General features: G+C 41.1%; 1 protein-coding gene across 3 annotated transcripts in view; it reads right to left on the bottom strand.

The window, feature by feature from the left end:
* The window catches only part of nkain4 (sodium/potassium transporting ATPase interacting 4), a 65,248-nt gene that overhangs the window by 26,537 nt on the left and 23,988 nt on the right, over window positions 1-14,723 (bottom strand). For all 3 annotated transcript variants that reach the window (XM_084720912.1, XM_084720910.1, XM_084720909.1), the window contains exons 2-4: window positions 13,875-14,012; window positions 11,385-11,465; window positions 2,285-2,485 (exon numbers count right to left, since the gene is read on the bottom strand). In XM_084720912.1, the coding sequence (XP_084577038.1) occupies window positions 2,285-2,485; window positions 11,385-11,465; window positions 13,875-14,012 (420 nt within the window). The remainder of the gene's footprint in view (window positions 1-2,284; window positions 2,486-11,384; window positions 11,466-13,874; window positions 14,013-14,723) is intronic.

The raw sequence follows: 14,723 nt of genomic DNA on the forward strand, positions 1-14,723 counted from the left end.
TGCTTCATCATTTTACCCTAAAATACATTTGTGTAAAATTTTGTCATAATTAGCATCTGAATTCTTGAAAACGTGTTCTGTGGTCGCAGAGATCTTGATCTAGTCAGTTCAACCTATAGTCTAAGTGGAAATTTGTACCAAATTTTAGGACATTTCCTCAAGGTGCGTGTGAGACACCGCATTCAGGAGATCGAGACAGATGTGTGTGACCTTTGATCAGCAAAATCTAATCAGTTCATCCTTGAGGCCAAGTGGACAGTTGTGCCAAGTTGAAGAAATTCTCTTAAGGTGTTCTTGAGAGATTGCATTAACAAGAGTGGTATGCTAGGCAATCTGACGTAAAGCTGACATAATGCTGACATAATGCCTCCAGCCACGGCTGTTATGAGCATGGAGGTCTAAAACAGTCAAACATTTGCTGGTTCCAGCTTCTTAAATGTAATGATTTGCTTCTTTTCTTTATAAGTTATGATACTAGATGAAGGGTCTTTGGGTTTTGGACTGATGATTACACAAAAGAAGGAATGTGTAGACATCACTTTGGACTCTGATAAAGTCTGATGAGCGTTTTTCACAATTTAACTAAACGATAAATCAATGAACCGTAAAAATAACTGGCAGATCAATTGATAATTAAAGTAATCATTAGTTGCAGCCCTTTTTTCATTGAAGGCAACAAAGAAGAGGATGGGGGCAGAAATGGAGCAGAATATTCCCCTCAGTGATGAATCAATGAATAATACATCATCCCAGTTTGAAAAGGTTGCTTTCACTCCAAGCTCATCCTTTAAACCTTCAAGTTACTTTTTTCAGCTGAATGTAGCCTGTAGCAGTCATAGGCAACAACACAGCGCTTACTTTACCAAATCCAAAAGCTTCACTTCTGAAAGGCTTTTTTCTCCCATGATGAATCCGAGCAGATAGATGACAATGATGCCACCATTACTGGCCAATGGATCCACATTTTTCATCTTAATGAAACATGCTCCTTGGAGCCCAAACTAAATATTTAATGGCCTCTCACGGCGACCTTGAAACCCCATGAACAAAGACAAAAGGGACACCCCACTTTCTCCTTATCCTTTTCATTCATCCCTTCAGCTCTCTCTTTCTCAGTCTTCCACCAGAAAGGAAAGGGGACAAACCACAGCAAGAGTGGACATCTCAAAGGACTCTATTTTCCTAAGCGCTGCTCTGCTTTTAGCCTGAGAGGAAGCAACGAAACAAGGAAAATGATGCCATTTGTGACGCTGGGATTTCAGGACCAATTTCCCTGCTCCTCTTGGGAGCTGTTCCCACGGAGATGCTGCTGAATGCCTGACTGGACAATACCATGCAGAAATACAGCCTAAAAAGTGTCGCCACCTCTCAAACATTCATGTGAGGCGAGGAATAAACCAGTTCACTGCCTATAGAGCAAGGGCTTAATGAGGTTCAGTGAGAGAGTTGAGGCTGTAAAGTGAGGTCAGCCATTTTATTACCTTTCTCCACGGGGGTGATGGGATGAATGGTACAATCCAGTGCTTCTCAATACTGCTAGTTTTCTAATCCGCCATGTAGTTAACGGCATTCACTGTGCTCTCCCAGGTGTAAATTAGCTCAAGATTAGATGGAAAGAATGAAAACCAATAGGACTGAAGCCTGATGAAGCTGCTGTGTATTAGCTCTCTCTTTCCCTCGGTCACCTACCGCCATCGTCAGATCCACTCCACATGTATTAAAGTGACAATGAGTGTGAGAAACAGGTGTGAGTGTGTTTACGTACATGATACTGTGAGTAAACGTGTGTAATGTTCATGTCTCGACCCAAGTACCTGCTGCGTCGGCAACTAAGAGGGTCCTGGCCCCCGTCCAATATCAGGCTAGTGAGTTATACATGAGTGTGTGCAAATGCGCATGCTGGCAGGATGTATTCAAACCGAGCTGTATAAAGAGGACAATAACAGTCCTTCCAGTGTTTGAGTAACCTGTTAACAGCTGGCAGGTCCAAGTCTCAGCCAGACAAAACAACAGATCAATTTTTCATTCAGCGACCGGGGCAGAGGAAGGGAGGCTGCGATAGACAAAATAACCGACTGCTGTGGAATTATATCGAGAAAAGTGCTTGAAGGGAAACAAAACATCACCTCCCTTTCCATCATGTTCACCTTTCACGTCCACGAAAGCCCACGCTGGGTGTTTTTGCTGCTGCTGGCGTTAAGTACGTAATATGATGAGGTCCTGTGACATGTTCACACATGTATGTGTCTGCATGTTAACGGAGTGTAGAGTCACATGTACTCACAGCAATGAGGATCTGTGTGCCGCTGTGCATGACCTCGATGTACTGGTAGTCCATGAGGCAGCCCATGACAGTGATGTAGGAGTGGCTCTCTGTGGTGCGGACCCCCGGAGCCTGCGGCATCTCTCTCCTCACACAGCCCGGCCCGTGTTCGCTCCACCAGGAGTGATGGGCTGAGATGTTGAATGTCAGCAGGTCACTGTCCTGAAAGCAGAAAAAAAAAACTATTAACTTCTTTGCTTGGACTGTATTTATTTCTTATGATGTACATTCATACATTCTTTATGAGCAAACCATGTTGTACAGGAGGCCGGGAGCTTATCTCTGGACACCTGCGGTAGATGTTGGATGTTTTTTATGGCTGTTCTCTTTGGCTCAGAGGGTTGGTTCATCCAGTTTCAAACAACGCAAAGCCACACTAGCAGCTCTGCAAGGCTGTACTTAGGCACAGTGAGGCTAAATTCTAATGTCAGCATGCAAACATAAACAAAAGTGTTACCCCGCCCCAAAGTTTTGGCTATCACCATACTCGCCAACCTTGAGACCTCAAAAATAAGGGAGTATTTTGAAACCACAGTATTTCAGAAAATGCATGTCCATTTCCTTTAAAACTTTTCTTTTTCCCGGATGTCAGGTTTGATGTAGCTCTATTGTTGTTTGGGTGGAAACGGCAGACTTTTAGAGTCCCTGTGCAATGTCAGAAACAAGTTGTGATAATGAAAATATAGGAGAATTATGATCCCAGGAGGAAATAGGAGGAAAATCGGGAGGGTTGGTAAGTATGGATACTACAACTGTGCTTGGCATTGACAGTCATTCACAGTCAGGCTTGACAGTCATTGTCAAAAATGCTCAGTAAGCCTGTGGAATGGCCTATTTTAACCCAAACCATGATCTTTTCCTAAATCTAAGCAAATAGTTTTCTTGCATAAACCTAACTAAACTAAAACTGAAAATAAAAATTAAAAAAAAGGGTTAGGGTTAGGGTTAGTGGTAACATTTAGCTTCACATTTGCCCAGTTTTTGAGATAATCATCTTTAAGATTTCTGCTATATATTTGAGGTGAACAGAATTCTGCTTGTGGTGCTTCAAGCTTTGAAAAATTAAACAGCAACGTGCCCCTCTAGAAACAATGTGTGCGTCTCTCAGGATAATCCACAGGCCTCACAGTCAACAGTTTGGCAAATAAATAATCCGTATGAAAACAGCTGACAGTGTGTTTTGCAGTTTATCTGGAATAGAGCAACAGGGACCTGGAAAGAGATGTTGTTGAATGTTTTTTTGTGAGAATTATAAATGAAACTCCATTCATCTCCACTGTATTGGGGAAGAAAACTCAGATGGATCTCTCAAAAACAGTGCAAATAAAAACAAAACTATATGCAAGGCTAAGTATTATATATGGATATAATGTAATTGATTTTTTGCACAATCTGGAAGAACATACCTAATATTTTTAACTGAAGATTAACAACACAAGACACCGCCTAGGACTCATATGAATGCACAGGCTACAAGTACATGGACTTTAGTCAGTGTGAGCCGACAGACTTGGTGTTTCAGAGGAAAGTTTCTTGATTTTAACTTTCAGATGCAGCATTTTATGCATGTATGTCTTGTGCACCCTGGCGATGTTCAATTTGCACACAGCCATATGAGCCCACACATACAGACGTACAGACGCTCACACCAATCAATACCCCAATACAGCAATCTAACCCCGCATCTGCCCCTTGGTGACAAGACATGCATTATTAACAGAGCCAAGTGTTGTCAGGAAACATCTCTGATTCCGATCCACCCCCACTCACTCTTACATGTACATATCAACAGCATGTCGCTGGCAGTGAAAACTTTCAACAGCAGACCTGTGCAGCCAGTGGAAATAAATGCAACAGGAGTCATGAACAACATTAAAATTACTACTGCATACGATCGCTCTTTTTCTACATGACGATCACTCATCATAATCCTCTGTCTCTATTTTCCTCCTGTGTCAATCTGTCGTCCTCCCACACAGTCACAAAAACAAGGGCGGCTGAAGGTCAATAGGTAGGATTGTGAAGACTAATGACTTGACAGATGCCATTGATTGAGCCTCCGAGCGAGGGAAGCCATCTCTATCCAAGCTGTAGCCGCACTCACTGCTGCAGTACATCAGCAGTCGATACTCAAGAAGCTTTTGGCAACTTACTGTCAGGAGTGTTATTGTTATGCTCCTGTGCACCCCAAAGAACAAATCAATCCCTCCATATCATACATTCAAGGTTAGTCTACTGATACTGCTCAAACTATTTTCTTTAACAAAAGTCAATACATATTTGGAGACAATCCTATTACTGAAATCACTAGAGACACGAGGTAAAGCTAAAACATCAAATGATTAGAATCTTATTTCTCATGATTTATTGTTTCTGAAATTCAGAGAAGAGAGTTTATGTTTGTGTGAGCACATTGGGGAGCTAACTTGAGTGGCTAACCGACTGTTGTAGACTCTTCTGGCTCTGAGGAACGTCTCGTGTTTACTTACATTTCATAAAAGGTGTGCATGCACGGTGGCTGCATACTGATTCAGGAGTTAGACTGTGTGGAGGGGGTCCGCTATCATCTCTGAAATAAAGTTTGCAGTCACTGTGTGTCACAGGTCAAAGAGAGGAAAGATGTAGAATGTTTAAGACAACATTCACACTGAGGTGGATGAATCTGAAAACATAATTTAGAAAAATTACATTCGTCTCCATTATCAATTTTAGGTATTTTTTAAAGACACCAAACAAAAGGAACTGGAAGAATGTATTCAGTAGAGTGCAGATCTACAGCAACCAGTTGTGATTTGCCAAGTTTTGAATAAAGTTTTTTTATAGAGTACAGTATAGTGTTTTTAAGTAGTTTTTTAAAGTTTTCTTATCTAGATGCATGCAAGGTTTTAATTGTTTTTGTATAAGGAAACAATACATGGGATAAGTCCAAACTTCTTATTTAAAGACTATTATTTATTAAGAACATTTTATTTATCTAGACAATTACAAGCTACCAGGTAGTATTACAACACAATAGAAATAGATATCTACGTTTTTCTGGAACTCACAAAATAATTTGGCATCAGAGTCTGCATGTCTCTGTGGAGGCTGTGGCTACTCGGACGGTTATTGTTTTGACACAGACCTGATTAGATCCCCGTCTAACTGAATTTTATTCCAAACACTGCAATTTTTCAAGTTTATAATAAACCAAATTTCAGGAAAACTGTTTCAGAATTGAGCGAGTTTAAGTTGAAGTCCGCGTCTCTCATTTGTTTACTGGTCGACACCGAATGCTCCAATTTGATGCCCATGCAGACAAATAGCAGAGGTGGTGGTAAAGGTAACAAAATGGGGATTTATTCATCTTGTATAGCAACTAAATTAAGTGGATCATAAAGTAGTCGTTGCCAAGACAACTGCCTAACTTACTGAAGTTTTTATACTGTGTGTAAATTGGAAGATAACCCTCAGTTTTAACTTGACTTTACAAGCTTTGAGCATTACAGAGTAAAGCACGTCATTGCACAACAGTGGTTTGTGCTACAGCTCAATAAAATGTAATTTTTGTTTTTTTCTGAAATAATTCTGTTATTGTGTGCAAATAGAAATAATTTATGCTTTCTAAAGACAACTAGTATAATTAGAAATGCTATGTTGAAAATTCCTTGCTCTGTTGAAAAAAAAAACTAAATTTCATAGGGGGACTAATAATTTTGTCCTCAACTGTAAATATATTAAAAAAATGTGTTACTGCTAACAGCCGCATTGTGTGATTGGCTATACTGGACAGAGTCAGTGCAGTCATATAAAATTACTCCTCTCTAAACACTGATCCACTCACTCTATAGCTGTGCTGGGGTTTGACAGCATTTTATTGAGTCAAATTGAATGTGAATCCTTTGATATCACTAATCAGATCAGTTTGGTTCAGCTTTTATGTTGTATTGGCTGCAAAACAAACCGCACTCTGGGGCAATAAAGTATAAATATAAATCTCAACAGCTGGTTAACAAGACGGAGTAGTTCTGTGAGGCTGTACTTACCCAAAACTTTGCTTTGGTTTAAAGATATAAATGCTCATAGTGACAATTTTATAATCAGGGATGTAGTGGTAAATATAGAGGTGGATAAACTGTGTGCAAACTGTATTTTACCCACCCTGTTTCCCCTCATTGATTGATACTGTTGATCTGAGAACAGATGAATAAACTCCAAGCCTCATTTCAAAGAGGTGGATAAACTGAGTTTACTTGGGTTTACATCCTAGTACACCTATTGTTATAATGCAGGTAATGTTTACCCTGTTCACTACCTCTGTTGGATATCTGCAAAAAAAAAACAACAAAAAAACATGGCAATCCATCCAATAGTTATGGAGAACCAAAAATGTCAACCTCATAGTGGTGCCAGAGGAAAAGCCTCTGAGGACCACCAATGTGTGTGCAAAATTTCTTGGCAAACCATCCAAATATTGTTGAGACTATTTCAATTTGGACCAAAGTGGTGGATCAACAGACAGCCTGGCAGACAGACGACACTGCCATCAGTAGAGCCACACGGCTTGCTTGGCTAAAAAAGTGAACACACACACACACACACAGACACACACAAATATCAAAAGGCTGACATTCAAATAACAGAAATTCTTGCCAGATAGATGATATGTCTGCTATTTAAACGAGTGGCTATTTCTTTGTATTGTTGTATTTTATTGTTTGTCTTTTTTACTTTGACTTATCATTATGAAATCAATGTTGATTGCACAGTTTAATGCTCTAGAATAACGACACTGTCCGCATTTAGATTGGCTCCCTATGAGCCTCGCTTTCATCGGCCTGCCAGCAGGCACCATTTTTCTGGGGAAAATAATGTCTCCATTTCAGACTAAATTAATGAAGAAATGAATGCTTTTTTTAAATGTTTTGACCTCACATTGCTCCCCCTCGACCTCAATGCCAACCCCAGCTATAGCTTTTACGAAGCAATATGCTTACATGGGCTTGAAGGAATTGGAAAGCAAATCCAGTGTTGTGTACAGGTGTTGGCCAGCACAAACAGTAACCACTGTCACATGCTGAGGGAGAGTTTAAAACTTATCTCTTTCCACTTCAAGAATCGGGGCTTAACATATCGTATGTTTTATTTATTGGTAAGCATCTCTGGTATTTCACACTCGGTGACTAAGCTTTTCAAAGAGCAAGTTGGAGGGAAAGAAGCTTTTTCAAATTCAGACAGCTTCGTGCAGACATGTCCAAAGTCTCTCTGTCTGCAGCCACTGTGTGCAGAGTGTGAGAGAGAATGAATAAGAAGCAAGGTGGTGAATGACTGGGGGGGGGGGGGGGGGGGGGGCTGTTTAAAACAGAGGTGTGTGTAGAGTAGCGGGGGTCTGTCTGTCAGTCTGTCTTGCATGCTGGGGGAGGGGATAAGGGATCAATAGGAGGTGACAGAGCATGTGGCATATGACTCCAACAACCTGCCCCCTCATTTTGAGGGCCTTGACACCAATACACACACACCACCTACCCACACATACATGCAAACACACCCTCCAGAACGGTCCTGTCAACATCGGTCAAGGCAAGTCGGACAGAATTAGCTGACTCTGGTTTATGATAAAATGTGTTGCAGACCCCTCAGAAAGCTGTGAGCCAAGTTTGTTCGTGCATGTGTGCATGGGGTGTGGGTTTGGGTGTGGGTTTGGGTGTGGGTCGGTGGGTGCGTGTATGTGTGTGTGTGTGTGTGCGCGCTCCATTAGCCAGCTCTCCTCCTGGCCACCATATGCAGAGCTGGGAGCCCAGGCTGGCTCCATCTGTCGGGTTAATGCCCAGCCTCAGCCCCAAGCAGCTGGCCCCTACAAGCCTCATTATTCTAGGAGGAACCATGCAGGAACACACACGCACATATACAGCGGACACACACAGACATTATGCAGTGAGAGACGGACACACTTGATGGAGCCAAAGTCTATCACACAATGACAAAGTCGGCCGAGCTCGGGAAGGTGTTTCTGAAATTCATTTTGGCTGTCTATACTGAACTGGTGGGAGATGAACGTTGCAGACATGAATTCATTATTCTCAATGATCAGAGAGGAGAGGAGAGGGCAAGATTCGTAACAAAATACACAGAATAAATTAAAAAAGATCAAAGGAGCAGTGAGAAGAGGGAAATAAATGGGAGACGATAAGTTGACAGGAGGAGGGGGTTTGGATAAATTTACAGGTTGTTTAAATTTAAGTGTGCATCCAAATTTAAGAATATATGTATGTGCGAGTTGGTTTGGGAGGGGGACTTTTTTTTCCAGATTATCTACCTATTAAAAGGGTAATTTCTGTAATTTTTTTTTTAACCTGGACCCTATTTTCTCATGTTTTTGTGTCAAAGTGATGGATGGGGACAACAATTTTTGGGATTGGTCCAGTATTGAGGGAGAGTGCTGAAGCTGGCAGAAGTGAAACTAAGCTACAATGTAATCCCTTCTGGCAACTTTGCACCATCAAAATAAGTCCCTTAAAAGTGCTTCTATTTACCACTGACAGGCTCAGATTGTTATTTTAAGTGTCAGACAACATTATAAAAGAGTAAAGAGTAAGATGTATTTTGTTTAACCAGAAACAGCTGTTTTATTGCACACAAAACTAACCAGATACCCTTTGCAAAACTGTAATTTTAAAATAATCATTGCTGCATCTCTGATGCCAAACCTCTTGCTCCTCGCCTGATATTTTCACATCTAACACCATCATCTAAGGGTTTATTTCTACCAAACTAGAGTTGGTGCTTGTTGGAACAGTGAAAAGATCAAAGGGCATGATGTTTTATTTTGTTTCGGTTGAGTTCGAAAGAGGATGATGATGTTAAAATTACAATTTTGCAAAGGGAGTCTGGTTAGTTTGGCGAGAGCCATAAAATAGCTGCTTCTGGTTAAACAAAATGGAAAAAAATTGCTGCCCTCATTTGTCGCTTGAACACACATACACACACACAAAAAAAAGAGAAAATAGCATCCAAAAAAAAAATACAGCAGTTTTCCTTTAAGCTGTGAGCTTGCACTTGAAACTCAGCAGGGAGATGACTGTCCCCCACAGGTCAGCAGAGACACACCACACAAACAGTTCAAAGGAATACGCTCTTCAAGGCCAAATTATACATCTCTGCTGAGGTGCTGCAGTTGTGGGCGTGTATGACGCAGATTCCTAAAGCTTAGTGATTTACAATTCAGTGGATTCATATTATATGGCTGTGTTGTGCATTCTTTATATACACCGCAATGTATTGGTGTTTACTTGGGATGTGTTTGTTATTCAGAGCAGGGTGTTCAGGCTTGACATAAGCAAAAAGCACCTAGTAGCAGTGAATCATAACCAATTATAGTTAAAATCTAGTATATGTTTAGTGCTGATAAAGCTTTTATATTTCACAACAACAATTCTTACTGGAACAGTTATGTCTGGCGTAATAAGAAAACACTGACACAAGATCAGAATTACAGCTGAATAATGTTCAGGACTTGAGTCTTTTTCCTGGCAAAGAAGAGAGTGGTGTGTTTTCTTTCAGAGAACTGTCACTGCCCTCACCTGTCCCCATTCTGCTGGAAACTAGAACCATTCTCTGATTATTCACTATCAAACGAATAAGCTTGTACTGGACACTGCATTGCTATAAACATAGCCTTTCTTCACAAATATCAACAAATGCTAGCTGCAGATTCCAGAGCTGCACCAAATAGTTCCAAGCTTCATTCATAACATTGACATTCAAATTCTAAATCAATATTCCAATGCTGTGCAGCTTTTTTGTCACGTCTATTCATTCTTTTTAAAGCTGGTATTTCTCCACAATTGCAGACAATGGCCAAAATTAGCACTCTAGCCAGCTGCCAAATACTGGTAAAATATGCAAATTGCTCGTGACTGATGTGCTTCACTCATCAAACAAAAAGAAAAAAGAAAAAAAGAAATGGTATTCTCTTCTGGTAAAATCTGAACAGTCATTAGCAATTTGGATGGTGGACAAAAAAGTTAATTTTGAACCCTGGTTGCAGATAAAGATTAGGCTACTTTATGATGTGTCAGATAAAACTATCATAACTTAGAGACAGAAAAGAAATGCATGAAAAGAATAAACTATGCAAGGAGTTCTCTCCACATACACACACACAGCGTGGACAGCAGAGCAGAGAGGCCACGGTGGACACACAGAAGCAGGTGAAGTGAAGGTAATGTTTTACTAAAGAGTACAAAGAAGTAAAGTGACATTTCCAGTGGTCGTTGTGCAAATAGTGCTTCGTCCCAGCACTCCTCAGCGCCCTGCCAGTACTTATGCCATGGCTACTTACCACAAGTCTTAGAATCTGTCAATCTATATTTAAAAATTTTGCATGTAGAACATTTAACAAACAATTACCTGTTTTATAGTTTTTAACTGTACAGTGTTAGAACGTGGGAACTACATCTACTGCTGCCATGGATATATGCAGATAAATATATCTCCTTTAGTAATTTAATAGCGATAAGACTGTTAACCAGAATTTTGTTTGAAGTGTCCTCTTAAACAGCTGATTTATGTGTGTTTTGGGCTGATCACTGTCAGCAGTCAGCCACCCCCTTTGAAAGATTAAGGGAACCTGTGTGAATGTAGAGGTTCTTCAGTTTCAAAACTCAAGTGTGAAATTAGTTATGACATCGGCTTCAGGGAAAAATAAATCCTGCTTAAAAAGTACATATATTGCAGTGTTATTGAACAGGTTTACAAGAGAGATTCTGCCCTGAACTGCAATAATCTTCGGGCTTTCAACAAAACATCTGCCAGGCACTCAAAAATCAGAGGTATTTTTTGAGGCCATGGTATGAGCGTACATCAGCTCTGACGAGTTTCTGAGACCCCTACAGTGCAGGTGGTGCAACACTTGGACACAGGAATATAATAAATCAGGCTTCACTCCCCCACCAGCCTGCAACTGTGACCTTAGAGAGGTAAGAACATTCATCACAGTGCAGACAAAGACACCGACCCGGCTGACGGATGCATGACGAAAGATTTGGCGAAAAAAAGCAAACTGAAATTTTGAAAGTCTCACCTTGGACAGGCCTCCTACGTCCAGGTAGAAACAGATGATGAAGACGTTCCAGGCCACCCACAGAGCGGCCCATACTGTATACTGGAGAGCAGAGACACAGACGGATTAGCTCCATGTGAACTAGATGAGGTGAACAGAACAAGATGTGACAGCTACTGAGGAAAATGGCAAGGTGAATGAATGAGCTTCTGGGCTAAATAAAGTCGGTGGACACAAATATTCGCACATACACACACAGAGACAGTACAGTTTTTATTTTAAAGGTTCTGGGAGGTACAGCAGGACTATTTGTGCGCCGAGGTAGCTGCAGATTTTTTAACGACTGAGGCAGAATTAAGTTCACGACTTCAGCCGTTTATGAAATTGTACAGTCAGACAGCCAACTGTTGACAGACACAGACATAGTGGTATTCACTGACAGAGGCAGAGAGTCATCATTGTGACGGTTGTGAAATCCTCTGACTCACGATGAAATGAGTGTTTAAAATGTCAGTGGCGTCAAAGGAAGAGCATAGGGCAAATCAGCACCTTCATAAAAACATACATGTTGAATCATGAAACCCCTTAGCTTGCTCTCACTCCCATTTTCCACTTGACACGAGACAATAGCTCTACTTTCGCCCCCTTCAGTTCCTGCTTCCTCTGTTTCTTAATCTTATCCTGTGTGGCTCCGGTTTATCCATCGACATCTCCCCTGTCTCTCTTTATTTACTCTCTTTTCCTCTGTCTCTTTGTCGCTCCCGCAATCTTTTCCAGTCATTAACATCGCCATCTGTGCTGCCTCTGCTGCTGCTCAAAATAGGCTTTTAATGTCTAAAATGAATATTATGGTTTAAAATAAAAACTGAAGAGCATAAAAGCATGTTTATGATGCTTTCTAACAAAAGGAGTCGGGCAGCACATGCTCTGCAGCTCTGCGTTTCAAAGAACGACCTTCTCTGTCCAGAAACTCAACGCCGAGTATAAATCTGATGAGCTCCTTAGCCCCCCCAACACCCCCACCCCCTTTAATTAGTGCTAATTACCATGGGATTAGAGTGATTTAAGGGTGTCGCACAATGCACAAGAGAGCGCAGCACACTTTGAAATTAGAGAGGAAAGGCAACAACATGTCTGATCGGATGCTCAGGCAGAGGACTAACGCAAAGTGATGTGACACTACTTAACAAAAAAACGTGAGGAATAGGATTATGTGACAGACTGTACAGAGTTTCACGTGAACTCTACTTGTCTTCAGTTGTGAGCAGGGCAGGAATCTCATGGTGGCCATAGCTACCATGCCCCCTCAGTTTGGAAGTGGGCCTCTAAAAATGATATGCCCTTGATGCCCCGTCCTCACTGCCCCAGCTGATTAAGCCATTTTCTCATCTGCTTCTTTCCTGTCAATACGATTTTTAGACACCAGTGTCTTTCGTTGAGATTCTGAATTATAATTGGCCGTGCTGTTCACGCTGGGTTCAAAATCTGTGCCTGGTATGTAACGCTGGAAAACTGGCCTATTTATGACAGAGGTAAGTTACACATGTGCAAGTCACAAGCAAGTCTCAAGTCTTTACCTTGTTACTGTGGCGAGAATCAAGAAAGTCAAGTAGAGTCCCTACTATAAGTCAAGCAATTCAAGTCATTGCTCAAGTCAAGCAAATCACAAGTTAAGTCATACAAAATTCTGATGATCTTCCCAGCAGCTCCCAAAAATAAATAAATAAAAATTCAAGTCCTTTCGAGTCATCTTTGTCAAGTCATGAATACCAAGTTGAGTCTTTAATCAGTGTTAGACAAGCAAGCCTCAAGCCCTCAAATCTGCAAGTTAAATCTGACTTGAGTCAAGTCATGTGTCCTCCGCCTCTAATTTATGATAATAATTTGACACAAATCTAGCACCAGCTGATCAGGACACTTAATTTAAATCATCCTGATGTGCAAATGCTGCAAAGCTGTTGACTGAGTGACCTTTTGACAAGAAAAGTTCAATTGAGTTTGGTTTAGAAAACTTAATTCATTAGCGAATGAACAAGACAAGAAACATATAATATTATGCATTACACGTATATCGCTGTATGGACTTAGCTGACCCAGTTGTCGAAGAAGTGTTACAGTCTAAATGAGTATTAAAGACTCATGTTTGCGACACTAATGCCACAAACATATCACTAATCCCCCTGACTCCCCATCCCCATTTTCCAAATAGTCCAGTGACTCTGTTTAGTCCAGGGCCATGAGTGTATGAACTTTTGACTTAAGCTGTAAATTATTTAGTTTTATTAATTAATTATGATTAACAGCTTATTTATTTGTCCATTATTCATTCAGAACAAACATTTATTGTTGCTTTACAAGACCTTTAAAAGTAAAATCATCCTAAACCCTTCAATATTTCCGTAGACTTCGGTAAATCATTGCCTTGCTGTCCTGTAAAAATTGACAACACCAAAAGCCGAGTGGACTTGCCCCTAAAATGAAGAGATTCTGTGCCTGGTTTTGTGTACTCACCACCACGATGTAGCGCGGCCGGTACTGGATAGTGCCAAAGAGGCCGAGGATGACGATGATGATGTGGAAGAAGTTGGCAAGGATTGGGGCCCACTGGTAACCCAGGAAGTCAAAGACCTGTCTTTCTAAAGCCAAAACCTAAAAGGGCAAGAGAGGAAAAACAAGGTATATATTATCGGGTTGAAATGTTGTGGAAGCAAACTGCCTCTCCTGCTGCGACAGCGAGCTGCGAGGAACGTTCTGGGGTTGCAAACAGTACACAGTCCATGAAACAGCTCCGCATACACACACACACAGGCAACTTTATCATGTACCGCATATAGTTTATTGAAGACAATATCTTTTCACCTCACAGCGACTAGCCAACAATCCTGCATCGAGCGGGTTGACATGAACAGCTTGAGTGTTTAGCCCCTGACTGTGGGAGAGCCCAGAGGTGAAGACTGGAAGTTTTATAAAACAAACAATGACAGATTTATCGATTCAACCCCTGCTGAGCTGAAGAGCAGCTCACCATTTCCAACCTTCCTGCCAATGGCCTCCAGGAAGGAGAAAGCTCTGGGAACTTTACGGGAGACGAGGGCCTTCTTTAATAATACCACTGCTGTGAGCTTAGGTGCTTATTAAAGTATGTGCTTGCAAACAACGTGTATACATGCTCACGTACGTGCATAAGAAATGTTAAACCCTCGACAATGAAAAGAGAAATTCCACAGTTTTCCGCACACAGGCTCAACCTTTCCACTCCTAGTTTTAGAGTCCTTTCAGGCCAGTTGTTCTTACACAAAGAAGATGAATTCACGAGGCCCCCTTCTTTTCGTTCTTTATCTCACTTTCCTCTACAGCTGC

This window comes from Lutjanus erythropterus, chromosome 6 (genome assembly GCF_056507025.1).
Source record: "Lutjanus erythropterus isolate fLutEry1 chromosome 6, fLutEry1.hap2, whole genome shotgun sequence".
Classification (NCBI taxonomy): Eukaryota; Metazoa; Chordata; class Actinopteri; order Lutjaniformes; family Lutjanidae; genus Lutjanus; species Lutjanus erythropterus.